General features: G+C 39.8%; 1 protein-coding gene across 1 annotated transcript in view; it reads left to right on the top strand.

The window, feature by feature from the left end:
- The window catches only part of crispld2 (cysteine-rich secretory protein LCCL domain containing 2), a 53,030-nt gene that overhangs the window by 19,412 nt on the left and 18,812 nt on the right, over positions 1-14,806 (top strand). The window contains exons 4-6 of the mRNA XM_049465421.1: positions 4,458-4,590; positions 13,767-13,882; positions 14,567-14,667. Of these exons, the coding sequence (XP_049321378.1) occupies positions 4,458-4,590; positions 13,767-13,882; positions 14,567-14,667 (350 nt within the window). The remainder of the gene's footprint in view (positions 1-4,457; positions 4,591-13,766; positions 13,883-14,566; positions 14,668-14,806) is intronic.

The following is a 14,806-nucleotide window of genomic DNA, read 5'->3' as shown; positions in this document are numbered from 1 at the left end:
CCTTTAACTCAAGTAAATTTTAAGGGGGAAATAAAATCCCTGACTAAGAAATAATTATTCTTCATAAAATCACCTGTTCCACAATTATTGGCACCCCTAACAATTCTTAGGAAATAAATTTAATAAAAGTATTTCTGTCACTTCTACAGTAGTTTACGAAGTTGATCAGAGTATGTAGGAACATTTAATTAGTAATTCACAACTTCCTGTTTCCCTGGGGTATAAATATGACGTGACACAGAGGCCATTTATCTTCAACATGGGAAAGACAAAGGAACATACCAGTCAAGTGAGGCAGATGTGTGTTGACCTTCACAAGTCAGGCAATGGCTACAAGAAAATCACTACTCGCCTACACCTGTCCATATCTACTGTCAGAGGAATTAGTAAGAAGTTTAAAACAACTGGAACAGTGGTAAACAAGCCTGGACGAGGACGCAAGTTTATTTTGCCACCACGCACAGTGAGGAGGATGATAAGAGAAATAAAAAGTTCTCCAAAGCTCACTGTTACAGAATTGCAACAAATGGTAGCTTCTTGGGGTCACAAAGTCTCCAAAACAACCATCAGGCGCTATCTACATGCCAACAAGCTGTTTGGGAGGCATGCACGGAAGAAACCATTTCTCACTCACAATCATAAACGCAAACGTTTGGAGTTTGCTAAGCGGTACTGGGACTTCAACTGGGACCGTGTGCTTTGGTCAGATGAAACAAAGATGAAACAAGCTTTTTGGCAACAAATGCTCTAAGTGGGTCTGGCGTAACACAAGAGCTGAGTATGCAGAAAAGCACCTCATGCCCACTGTGAAATACGGCGGGGGATCAGTGATGCTGTGGGCCTGTTTCTCTTCTAAAGGCCCTGGGAACCTTGTTAGGGTGCATGGCATCATGAATGCTCTAAAATACCAGGACATTTTAAAACAAAATCTGGTGGCTTCTGCCCGAAAGCTGAAGATGGGTCGTCACTGGGTCTTTCAGCAAGATAATGACCCTAAACATGTGGCCAAATCTACACAGAAATGGTTCACTGCACACAGAATCAAGCTCCTCCCATGGCCATCTCAGTCCCCAGACCTCAACCCCATTGAAAACCTGTGGGGTGAGCTGAAGAGGAGAGTGCAGAGGAGAGGACCCAGGTCGTTGGATGATTTAGAGAGAATGTGCAAAGAGGAATGGTCAAAGATCCCTCTTTCTGTATTCTCCCATCTTGTGAAACATTACAGGAGAAGATTAGGTGCTGTTTTGTTGGCAAAAGGGGGTTGTACAAAGTATTAACATCAGGGGCACACATGACAATTGTGGCACACATGATTTGATGTTAAATAATTATTCCTTAATGTGGGATTTTTTTCCTACTGAATAAATTCACTTGAGTTAAAGGTTGTATTTTACTCTTTTTTTCCATCGTGGTCCTATATTATTTTGAACAAAACTCAATTTATGAGAAGCTAAAGAACACATCTTAACCAGGGGTGCCAATAATTATGGAGGGCACTGTAAGCAAGAGAGAAAAGATGAGTTTTAAGATTAGATCTAAATATATGAGAAGAGTGGGAGACATCTTAACTTCAGTTGGGAGAGAATTCCATAGTCAGGGAGCATGCCTGGAGAAAGCCTGATCACCGAAACTACAGAGATTGGTTGACGGGACTTTTAGAACCATTTGGGATCAGAAGGAAAACTAATTTATGGTTTCTACAGTAAGGAAATAAACTAGTTTCAAACTTAAAATTGGTTAAGAATTATTACCTGGCCCATGTTTCTGTCTGCACTGGCTGTAGAAACTCTTGACTGGGATTCACACCATCATGTTTCCAATCAATTGAGTGTGTAATGTTCTCATGTGACCACTAATTGTTATGGGCAGAGTCTCTATATGAGCTCAAAGGGTCAACTTTTTAAAACATTAAGTATCAAGGTGCAGAGAAACAGAAATGTGATGTCCCCATATGAGAATACACGGTCTTAAGAGGTAAGAGACACTCAAGTAATTCAAGTAATTAACTCTTGACGAGTTCAGCAGCACAGCTGTTAACTGAAAGTCTGAATTCCAGGTGACTCTACCTCATAAAACTGACTGAGAAAATCCAGCTAAGATGTGCAAAACTGTCTCTATCTGAGAAAGAATGTAAAATATATATTATTTAATCATAGTCCATATGTTTATCTTCACTATTTATAGGTTTATGTTTGAGTAAAATGAACATTGTTGTTTTATTCTATAAACTACAGACAACATTTCTCCCAAATTCATAATAAATATATTGTCATTTTCAGCATTTAAAAAAAAAAGATGCAGAGCTTTCAGATCTTAAATAATGCAAAGAAAACAAGTTCATATTCATAAAGTTTTCAAGTTTTAAGAGTCAATATTGGGGGAATAACCCTGGTTTTTAATCACAGTTTTCGTGCATCTTGGCATCATGTTCTCCTCCACCAGTCTTACACACTGCTTTTGGATACCTTTATGCTTTACAATCCTGGTGTAAAAATTCAAGCAGTTCAGTTTTTATTTGGTAAAATCAAAGAAACTCATCATATATATATATATATATATATATATATTTTTTTTTTTTTTTTTTTTTACCAGCTTACTGGTAAGCTTAGGTGCTGTTCCAGGGCTTCTTCTGTGCTCATAACCTTTCTGTCTGTTCTGATGTCAGCAGCACTTTTCCATCCTCTCCTTCCTAAGACTTCTCAGTGCCGTATAAAGCAATGTTTATAGTCAGCCGCTGAAGCTGATTGGTCGGGGGGATGGGGGATATTTACACTGGAGGATAATAGGGAATGAGGATAGATAGTGCGTCTGTGTGGTGCGTCAGCAGGCTGCTCTTCAGATGAGTGCTGAACACTGCTCTAGTAATGTAGTTATACTCATCTTAAAATAATAGTTGCACACAGACGGAATTAACTGATAGGACTGTTACTGTTGCTTGGTGGTGCATGTGATATTAGGAACTAGGGGCTCATAACTGTAACTGACTTACTGACTTTATAAGGTCATCATGTTGTGCGGGCTATATAATTTTGATTTATACAGCTCTGGGAAAAATTAAGAGACCACTTCAGTTTCTGAATCAGTTTCTCTGATTTTGCTATGTATAGGTTTATGTTTGAGTAGAATAAACATTGTTGTTTTATTCTATAAACTACAGACAACATTTCTCCCAAATTCCAAATAAAAGTATTGTCAGACCTTAAATAATGCAAAGAAAACAAGTTTATATTCATAAAGTTTTAAGAGTTCAGAAATCAATATTTGGTGGAATATCCCTGGTTTTAATCACAGTTTTTTTGATGCATCTTGGCATCATGTTCTCCTCCACCAGTCTTACACACTGATTTTGGATAACTTTATGCCACCACTCCTGGTGCAAAATTTTAAGCAGTTCAGTTTGATTTGATGGTTTGTGATCATCCATCTTCCTCTTGATTATATTCCAGTGGTTTTCAGTTTGGTAAAATCAAAGAAACTCGTCATTTTTAAGTGGTCTCTTATTTTTGTCCAGAGCTGTACTGTTGTGTTAAATATAAAGCCTTGGAGAAGAGTTCCAGCAGTTCCAAAGCAATTCCAGCAGTTGAAAGAGTTTCAGAGGGGTCACATTGTTGAAATAACATTAGGGCTAACACATAGCCTAAAGGCTTCCATATGCCGTATTTTTTGCAGTGTAAAACCCTGTCCGGATGGGATTAGTTTCTCAGGGGGCGTCTGTGAATAATATTTCACACTTCTAGTCAGTGCTAAAACTTGAAAAAACAGAGGACCAGTGAGTTTTTAGGCTTTCTCTGTCACATGACATCACATTCAGTAGCTCCTCCATTTTCACTCGCTGTTGTTTTTACGGTGATCTCCATGGAAATACGGCAGTGGACAAATAGCTATTTTATGAAACACAAGGAGACTAAAATTGTAGATAATTAGTAGATAATTCAGCCTGTAATTTTCTCAGAGGACGTCTGAGAAAAACGCATACATGGTCGTTCCAGACGTGAATAAAATTAAAGAAGGACCCCCCGTAAATAAGAGAAAATTACCCCAGGACCCCTGAGAAACTAATCTCATCTTGATAGGGCTTAAGGCATAATTAAAATCCTTTAATTTTCCCCAAAATTGTCAGTGGGCCTTATGTATGAATTTTACCAGTCAGGTATTAAGGACAAGTAAAGCACAGAGTTATACAGGAGTTTCAGTTTAGTTCTCCAGCACCAAAGCTGGAGCAGTATTAGCATTAGCTAGCTAAGCGCTAGCTCTTTCGCTGTTTAGAAGTGAGTATTATCGGAGTGTAGTCTGCTGCTAACCCTGGCTAGCACTGCTGGAGCAGCATTAGCCACTAACCACTCTAAACGCTAACTCTTCGGAGGAAAGTATATCAGACTGTAGTCTGCTCTTTACAGTTTATAGAACAAAACACACACCAGCAACTAACTTTTCTAATTCTATATCCACTCTGATAGGTACCGTTCCCCTGCCTACCACGTCCAGGCCTGGTACGATGAGGTGAAGGACTACACCTACCCTTACCCTCACGAGTGCAACCCCTGGTGCCCTGAACGCTGCTCTGGACCCATGTGCACCCACTACACCCAGGTAAGGAAGATAAGAGCATGAGACCAGCCTTATTCCACTTTTTATTATGTTCACATCTGAGCTTTCTGACCACATATTGCTTAAAATATTGCATAAGGCGTATTGTGATGCTTATTGCTATCTTACACCCCGCCAACAGTCTATTGTCACCATTTTTCGCTTTTTTTGTAGTTTAGATAGCCACAATGCTTGTGAATATATATATGCTGATGGGCGTGGTGGTCTTGGAAATGAAGTGTGTTCAGGTAAATTTCTGGTGTATTGCTATCTTGGCAACAGAAACACAGGTGCTCCACTGACTGAATACAACCCTGAAAGACTTTAGGAGCCAGATGTTCATTGCTATCATGGCAACACAGCTGCACTGTGCATATATCCTCGGTTGTTACAAACTCATGAACAAGCAGCTGTGCACAAACCCAACTTTCATATCAATAATAAACAGAATAATAAATAAAATAAAATTGCTGTTCAAGTCAGTTTCCTCTGCTGAGAAGCAATTAGATGTGCCCAGGTAGCTGCGCCATTAAAATAGCAATCCAGCAAACTTAGAGAGCACCTTGCTCTTAAAGGAAATGGCGCACCAGGTTTTTAAAGTGGCATGATGGTTGGTTTATTTCAGATTAGCCCAAAACAAAAAAAAAGAGAAATGGTACTGTCATTCAGCTCTGGAAAAAAATAAGAGAGCACTTAAAATTATGAGTTTCTTTGACTTTACCAAATTGAAATCCTCTGGAATATAATCAAGAGGAAGATGGATGATCACAAGCCATCAAACCACCAAACTGAACTGCTTGAATTTTTGCACCAGGAGTAAAGCAGCATAATGTTATCCAAAAGCAGTGTGTAAGACTGGTGGAGGAGAACATGATGCCAAGATGCATGAAAACTGTGATTAAAAACCAACCAGAGTTATTCCACCAAATATTGATTATTTCTGAACTGTTAAAACTTTATGAATATGAACTTGTTTTCTTTGCGTTATTTGAGGTCTGAAAGCACTGCATCTATTTCTCATTTTTTACAAATAAATGCTCTAAAAGACAATATTTTTATTTGGAATTTGGGAGAAATGTTGTTTGTAGTTTATAGAACAAAACAGCAATGTTCATTTTACTCAAACATAAACCTATAAATAGCACAATTAGAGAAACTGATTCAGAAACTTAATTATTTCTTTATTTTTTCTCCAGAGCTGTATTGCGGCAAATAAATGCAGATATTCAGTGGTGTAACTTGAGCATAGCCTTCGCCAGTCTGGGGCTCTCCCCACAGTCCTCTTAATAAGCTTCATATGTGTTCTGTACGCATGTGGAGACAGGTATTCCAGGCCTTTCTAAAAACAACATGTGCACTGCAGCCCTGACCACTGCTGTTCATTAGAAAGAGCGAAAAAATAGGATACCAAGAAAATGAGTCTGGCTCTGTCAGAGGAAGGTGCCACACTTGATTATTCACTATATACACAGTTTTCTGAACAGTTTTTAACAATTGTTATGCTGAAAGCAGTGGTGTTCGTCATTAATAGATTTTTTATTTTGGGTTAACCTCCATTTCTAAGGTATTCCATGATCAGAACTGTTCTGCAGTAAAGCTTATTTTACGTTACTTTCATTTCTCTTCCTTTTATAGATGATAAATAGATAAATAATATGATTGTGTTGTATGTTATGCTTGTTTCTCAACTTCCTATCCATGCTAGCTAACAGACATAAAGGCAGGGCATCAGAAACTGCAGCAAAATATATTAATTGGGAGTAAGCAGTCAAAAGTTTGGTCCCACTTTATAATAAGTGTCCCTAAGTACTATGTAGTTACACGCTAACAATCCATGTAACTACAGTGTAACTACTAATGAAGTACACATTGTTACAGTTTAACTACAGAGGTACAGGCTATGTAATTACACATGCGTATTAAGTTTCATTTTGACTTGTGTAAGTACACATGTGTACCAGGGTGAGTGTACTTACATATGTAATAGAGGAAGTGTACTTACACATGTGTAACAATGTGTGTGTACTTAAAGATGTGTAATAGTGTGTGTGTGTGTGTGATAAGTTGAGTATAAACTTATCTAACAGCTTTTGTCTAGTATGTAATTAGGGCTGATTGAGTACACACACATTGTTACACATGTGTAAGTACACTCACCCTGGTACACGTGTGTACTTACACAAGTCAAAATTAACCTTAATACACATGTGTAATTACATAACCTGTACCTCTGTAGTTAATCTGTAACAATGTGTACTTCATCAGTAGTTACACTGTTGTTACACGGATTGTTACCGTGTAACTACATAGTACGCAGGGACACTTATTATAAAGTGGGACCAAAAGTTTGGTGAACACACCATTCTCTCTCATTCCTTGATTTATTTTCTACATTGTAAATGAATACTGAATTTATCCAGACTATGAAGGAACACATAAGGAATCATATAGTCACTTAAAAGTGTTAAACAAACCAAAATACTTGCGCTTTTTGAGGCTGGTAACTCTGATGAACTCTTGCTCTTTCTTTCCTGGGGCGCTCCTGATTTGTGCCAGTTTCATCATAATGTTTATGATGGTCTTAGCGACTGCGCTTGAAGTTACTTTTTTTTAAAGGCCTTGAAATGTTTCAGAAAGCGACTGACCTTCATTTCTTAAAGTATTTTTTTCTTTACATAGTTGAGTAGTTCTTGCTTTTCATAATCTGGATTAGAACATTACTCAAATATTCACTATTCACTGTATACCTGTAACTCTACCTCTTCACTACTTTACTTTAACTGATGCTCTCAAACACTTTATTAAGAGACAAGAAATCAGTGGTGTGCAGTTAATAAAGTGGGTACCCCTTCTGCAACATCCACCACCCAACATCCGACCTACACTTAGATTTATATTAGAACTACATATTCTCTGTCTCGAGCTTCATGCACATTAACAGCCCAAAAATACAGCTACAAACTACAAAATCAATGCTTAATTTTCAGTACAGCCGGCCAACAAATGTCACTCATTTGTACGCCTACAAGAAGCCAGGTCAGCCAAAACATTAAGTACACGCAAAAACTCACCAGTCAAGATGGCCTATTATTATTAATAATAATAATAATATTTTATTTGTATAGCGCCTTTCCTGAAAACTCAAAGCGCTTAACAACACAGCCATAGACAAAAGGCATAGTGAATAAAAACAAGCATGCAAGCACTTACACGTAACAGTTCAAGTATTTATACAAAAAAAAAACAGACAATAAAATAAAAAATAAAATAAAGTATGCAAGTAATAATATATTAACAGCAGTAAGATTTCCTAAAAAGATGAGTTTTAAGTAAAGATTTAAAAGAGTTTAGGCTGTCTGCAGCACGAATATTACTGGGGAGCTGATTCCACAATCGTGGGGCAGCGGAGGAGAAAGCTCGATCACATAGAGTTCGCAGGCTAGATTTTGGTACAGTGAGTAAACCAGAGCTCGCTGAGCGCAGGCAGCGGGATGGGCAGTATGGGATTAAAAGTTCAGAAAGGTAAACCGGAGCAGTGTTATGTAGAGCTTTGTATGTGAGTAGTAGTACCTTATAAGTGATTCGATATATGTGATTCGATATGACACATATTATTGTGAATTAGTTTTGCGTTTTTAATATAATACGACACAATATTTGTCTCATTTACAGTCGCAATTCCATGATAGTTAACTAACTATTAAACTAATCCAGCAGGCACTCTGTTTTACACTAAGCAATGTGTAGCCCCTTCAACACAGCACTGAAAACAGGTTAGACAGCCTTGGCCCCGCCCCCGGAGTGAAAATCATGAATCTGATTGGTTAGATTGTCCTGTGACTTTGCTAATGGACTCATTACTACACCTTTCTCAAAATCAGGAGAAGAGTCACGCAGACACACGGGGGCAGAAGCCATTGATTGGTTAGAACTGCTGTCAGTCAGATAAGAGACAAATGCTTTGAATTAGTTGCTGTTTTTTGCTTTAGTTCATTTATAAAAATATGTTTATCGTTTACAATAACTACAATATATATTTCTTGATTAAATATTATGTAATGATTTCCTTGCCTCTATTGTCACCCCTTCCCTGAAGTGTTAGAAGGGCCTCACTGCACACCACTGCAAGAAATTCAAGTAATTAACTCTTGACGAGTTCAGCAGCACAGCTGTTAACTGAAAGCCTGAAATCCAGGTGACTCTACCTCATAAAGCTGACTGAGAAAATCCAGCAGCCAAGATGTGCAAAACTGTCTCATCTAAACAAGAGATGCTACTATAATATTCTGACTTTAGTATTAATCTGCAGTGCAGAACATTTTAAAATGATTAAAAAGCACTTCATTTTAAGGTGTGTCTTAATTTTTTAATAGTACTGTACATGATCTCGTCTAAAAACAGTCAGCAGAAAATCAGGCCTTAAATTGTGCAGTGTGAACCCAGACTTAAGAAGCTTCTTTGGCTCAAACAGCAAAATGGCATCACAAAAACAGGTCACAGGTCACAGAGAACAGAACAGCAGGATCAGTAGGAAAAAGCAGTAGCTGTTAGGGATCTGGACGCGTCTCGTGATTCAGCAGAGCCTCTGGCCCAGAGTCCCAACACTGAGGTTAAGAGCCAGCTTGATCTCTGTGGAAAGAACTGACACTGAGAGGATAACAGGGCCGAACTGTAGCCCCCCCTAAACCCACCGCCCTGCCAGAAGCACCAGAGAGTGACCAATGAGAGGGCAGAAGAGCAGGGGAATCAGTGCGTGGTGGTGGTGGTGGTGGCTTGGCACAGTTCCCTCCACTCCTTGGCGTCTTCAAAGGAATCCAGGTCAAATAAGAAAATAATCCTGCAGTCTGAGAACCGCTTCCAGATGCTGGTGACCTGCTTTCCAAGGGTACGTGTTTTCACAAACCCATCCCAGCTGCTGAGTAAAGTCTGAGAGAACCCATCGCCAGCGTTCACCAACTCTCTCTCTCTCTCTCTCTCTTTCTCTCTTTCTCTCTCTCTCAATTAAATTTTCAATTTCAATTCAAAATGGCTTTATTGGCATGAATTGGCAATGCTCTCTTTTTGAGCATCAATTTTTAATCAAAACAATTACAGTGCTTCGCAAAAGCCCCCTTAAACTTGTATTTTTTGTTTCTGAAGAATCAGCAACAAGTGGGACACAATCGTGAAGCGGAACGAAATGTATTGCATATTTTAAACTTTTTTTTTAGAATTAAAAAAATGAAAAGTGGGGCATGCAATATTATTCAGAAGTTCAGTGAGGATGATCTGAATGATCCAATGTTGACCTAAAGTCAAGTCAAGAGGCTTTTATTGTCTTTATATCTGAGTACAGGTACAACGTGTAGTGAAATTACGTTCCTCCGGAACCATGGTGCAACATGGGACAACATGCAATAGACAACATATGGATATGCCTGCCTGGTGGAAGAAGCTGTTGCAGAGTCTGGTAGTGAAGCCTCTGTGTGTTGAGGAGTCTGACTGCCTGGTGGATGAAGCTGTTGCAGAGTCTGGTAGTGAAGCCTCTGTGTGTTGAGGAGTCTGACTGCCTGGTGGAAGAAGCTGTTGCAGAGACTGGTAGAGGAGGCTCGGATGCTCCTGTATCTTCTGCTGGACGGCATCAGAGCGAAGAAAAATGACTGGTGATGATAAATTGAATCCACCCGTGTGTAATGAAGTCTCCGTATACATAAACACACCTGCTCTCTGATAGTCTTAGAGTTCTGTTTAAAGCTATGCAGAGAGCATCATGAACCGAGATACTGTTGTGGAGGAGTTAAAAGCTGGATTTGGATACAAAAAGATTTCCCAAGCTTTAAACATCTCAAGGAGCACTGTGCAAGAAATCATATTGAAATGGAAGGAGTATCAGACCACTGCAAATCTACCAAGACCCGGTTGTCCCTCTAAACTTTCAGCTCAAACAAGGAGAAGACTGATCAGAGATGCAGCCAAGAGGCCCATGATCACTCTGGATGAACAGCAGAGATCTACAGCTGAGGTGGGAGACTCTGTCTTTAGGACAACAATCAGTCGTACACTGCACAAATCTGGCATTTATGGAAGAGTGGCAATAAGAAAGCCATTTCTCAAAGATATCCATAAAAAGTATTGTTTAAAGTTAAAGCCACAAGCCACCTGAGAGACACACCAAACATGTGGAATAAGGTGCTCTGGTCAGATGAAACCAAAATCAAACTTTGTTTTTTGACCACAATGCAAAACGTTATGTTTTGCCAAAAAAAAAGCAACACAGCTCATCACCCTGAACACACCCCACATCCCCACTGTGAAACATGGTGGTGGCAGCATCATGGTTTGGGCCTGCTTTTCTTCAGCAGGGACAGATTATGGGAAGATGGTTAAAATTAATGGGAAGATGGATGGAGCCAAATACAGGAGCATTCTGGAAGAAGAAAAACCTGCTGGAGTCTGTAAAAGACCTGAGACTGGGACAAAGACTTACTGTATCTTCCAACAAGACAATGACCCAAAACATAAAGCAAAATCTACAATGGAACGGTTTAGAAATAAACGTATCCAGGTGTTCGAATGGCCAAGTCAAAGTCCAGACCTGAATCCTGAATGGAGAATCTGTGGAAAGAGCTGAAAACTGCTGTTCACAAACCAACGCTCTCCATCCAACCTCACTGAGCTCCAGCTGTTTTGTAAGGAAGAATGAGTAAAAATTTCAGTCTCTCGATGTGCAAAACTGATAGATACAAACCCCAAGAGACTTGCAGCTGTAATCGCTGTCACACCTTAGCCTGTGTCTGTCTCTGTTTTCCTGTCTTGTGTCCCTAGCCATGTGCTTTTTTGAGCACATGGTATTTGTTTTGGTTATCCTTCTGTCTTCGCCCCAGCCCCGCCTTAGCCGTTAGTGTTGTAACCTCTTGTCTCATTTGTAACCCCGCCCCCTTGTTAGCTCCCACAGGTGTCCCTTATGTTTGCCTGTGTATAAATACCCCATGTGCTTCTTTGTTATCTGTCGCGCTTTTTGTTTGACCTTATGCTGTTACTCTGTTTAGATTGTGTTTATATGTTTTGTTTAGCCTTAGACCTGCTGTGTTTTTTTGTCTTCAGTTTTCAAGGTTTACTTTATGTAGTTTATTTCTTTATTTGTTATTTTGGCTTGTTTGTTTCAGTATTTTAGTTTATTTTCTGGTGTTTTGTTTTAGTTACTTTTTTGTTATATTATTCCATAGTGTTTTGTTCTTTGTTAGTTTCTTAATGTCTAATAAAAGTGAATTTTTGCATCTGGCCTCCGTGGCGCTAAGTATTAACATTTTTTTATTTTTAATTTTTAAAAAGTTTAAGTTTAAAAATATCCAATACATTTTGTTCCACTTCACGATTGTGTTCCACTTGTTGTTGATTCTTCACAAAAAATGACAATTTCATATCTTAATGTTTGAAGCCTGAAATGTGACAAAAGATTTTCGTGCATTCCTCCGGCTCATTCCTCCACGTTCTTGCAGCAAAGGACGGGAGCGGTCTCTAAGTTTCTGGATGCACCCACTGTCCCCTGGCCCACATTTGCGGTAGCCTCTTCCTGGCCCCAGCGCAGGAAATGCATTCCTCAGAGAACACGAGAAAACCTCGGATCTGAGGGCCGGCATGCGGACCTGCTGTGCAGTTTAACTGCGTGTAGGACAGGAGAAACCCTGAGTAAGCACTTCCCACTCATTTACTGCTCAGATCGTAATGTCTCGTGCAGCGCTCGCTGCACTTGGTGAACCCTCAGCAGATTAGGCCCCAGACTCGGCCCGAAACTCTCGTCCAGACCTCTCGAGAGCGTCGCTGTGTTTGTACGGAGAGGGAGGACGCTCTACAAGTTCACAGGAAACTGATGCCGGTCACACTTGAGCTGCTGCTCCTTCCGCTCCCAATGAAAGGGGCAGTCTCTGCTCTTGGCCCCTGAGGGCCCATCAATCTGCCCATGCTGGACCATACTGGTCCAGCCAGGGGAGCAGATACTTCCTGCTGCGAGGGAACAAGAGATAGTGTACATCAAGGGTGTCCAAACTTTTTTTGTTGGGGGCCAGAAGGAGAAATATATTTGAAGTCACGGGCCCTAGAAATGCGCACCCTCTCTGCTTTTAGACTCTTTGGCCCGTTTTTCTGCGGTAGAAATGCGCACTCTCTCCGCTTTTAGACTCTTTTGCCCCGTTTTTCTGCGCTAGAAATGCGCACTCTCTCCGCTTTTAGACTTCTTGGCCCGTTTCTGACACCTAGCGTCCAAACTTTGAATCTCACATTATAAAAACCTGCTTAACAGCGGGCCAACTTTCATTCTATTTCTAAAATACCTCGCGGGCCGCTCCAAAAAAGGAAACGGGCCGCAAATGGCCCGCGGGCCGTAGTTTGGACACCCCTGGTGTACATTAAGTTCTGGAACAGCTAACCATGGTCAAAGTGTGAAAAGGTATAAAATACTTCTGTAGAATTTGAAAAAAGTATCAACTCAAGCTTTTTACTCTTTAAGTAAAAGTGTTCAAAAAAGTTCTGGTTTCAAAACTACTTAAAGTATAAAAGTAAAAGTAATGTAAGAGAAAAAAATAAAGCCAAGGACAAAAGCCTATAGAGTCCTATAGTGCACTAAAACACCCCAAAACACATTTTTCTAAAAGCCATAATGACTATGTTATGGTTGAAAATATTATATTTGGGATGTACTAGGCTCCCTAGTGTTTCAGCTGCATATATGCTGATTGTAATTGAATGTATTTTATTTAGTAAAATGTAAATATATTAAAGATATTAAAGTTTAGTTGGACTGGAGTTTGTCTGGAGTTCTCTTGAGTCTCTGCACAGATCATCTTCATACTAGGCTACATACGTCTGTATGTTCTTGCTGGAGTGTGTGTGTGTGTGGGGGGGGGGGTGATGGATCACAGTATAAACCAATAGGGAGTCGGAATGGTATATCTGGTATATCCGGAATCCACTCTATCTGGATGGAGAGATTTATCTGGAGAGGGGTTTTGAAATGAAATGAAAATGAGCTGAAATGAAATAGGAGGAACGAGGTAGAAATAAAAGTAGAAATAAAAAGTTCCACATATTGCTTGAATTACATTTTCCTACCAATACAAATCTGAACCACAAAGAATTCTAGTAAATTTCTGAGTAATGTCATGAAGTCCTGATATATGATGGATGTTCTTCCTCTTTTGCAGTTGGTTTGGGCAACAACCAGTCGCGTCGGCTGTGCTGTACACACGTGCTCCCGCATGAACGTGTGGGGGGAGATCTGGGAGAATGCCATCTACCTCGTGTGCAACTACTCGCCAAAGTAAGAGCCCTAAACTTTTACTGTTTAGCCGCTAATGCTAATGCTGCTGCTAATGCTGCTGCACCCAGCCTTAGTGGAAATCTGGAAATCTAAGCTAACTATAAATAAACAAAAGCGCTTTACTCACCCAAGCAAACTTGGGTTTTCAGGAGAGAAATCTGTGTAGATTAACATACAGAGCTTGTTTGCTTCCCTTTGCAAATAACTTTTATGGAAATGCGGATTTCATTTTCCAGCAGGACTTGGCACTCTGCCCACACTGCCCACCAAAAGTACCAATTAGTCTTATATAATATTATGGCTGTAAGCCATAATCATCAACAATAAAAGAAATAAACGCTTATATATAATATATATAGAGAGAGTTTCACATTTTGAACTGAGTTACTATATGTGTAGTATTCAGTAGTTCTCTGACCCATTTGTAGCTAAAAGGCTCATGCCTCCAGCTTTTGAGGACAGTAGGAAAATCACAGTATCTGTTCCAGTCATTTGTCTTTGGAAAGAACTGATCATTTCCAGACTTTCCCGATGATTTAATTGCTGTTGGGAATTTGGATGGAATCTTCCAGAGAGTTTTAAGGGTTGGTGATAATGTGTAAACAATATTAAAGCAGCCAGTAAAGACTGCAGGTTGTATAATCTCTCTAAAACTGCCGCTGACCTGTTTGGAATTCCCACCAGGGGAAACTGGATCGGAGAAGCTCCTTACGCTCACGGCCGCCCGTGTTCCCAGTGCCCACCGAGCTACGGAGGAGGATGCAGAGACAACCTCTGCTACAAGGGTAAGCAATTATTTACAAAAAAGCTATTACTTTAAAATCTTCTTAGTAGCACATACAGGGGTTGCACAATAAAACTGAAACACCTGTCATCATTTTAGTGTGGGATTTTAGGTTTCATGGCTAAATTAGAGCAGCCTGG

Source organism: Astyanax mexicanus, chromosome 16 (genome assembly GCF_023375975.1).
Source record: "Astyanax mexicanus isolate ESR-SI-001 chromosome 16, AstMex3_surface, whole genome shotgun sequence".
Taxonomy (NCBI): domain Eukaryota; kingdom Metazoa; phylum Chordata; class Actinopteri; order Characiformes; family Acestrorhamphidae; genus Astyanax; species Astyanax mexicanus.
This window is presented reverse-complemented; position numbering and strand designations above follow the sequence as displayed.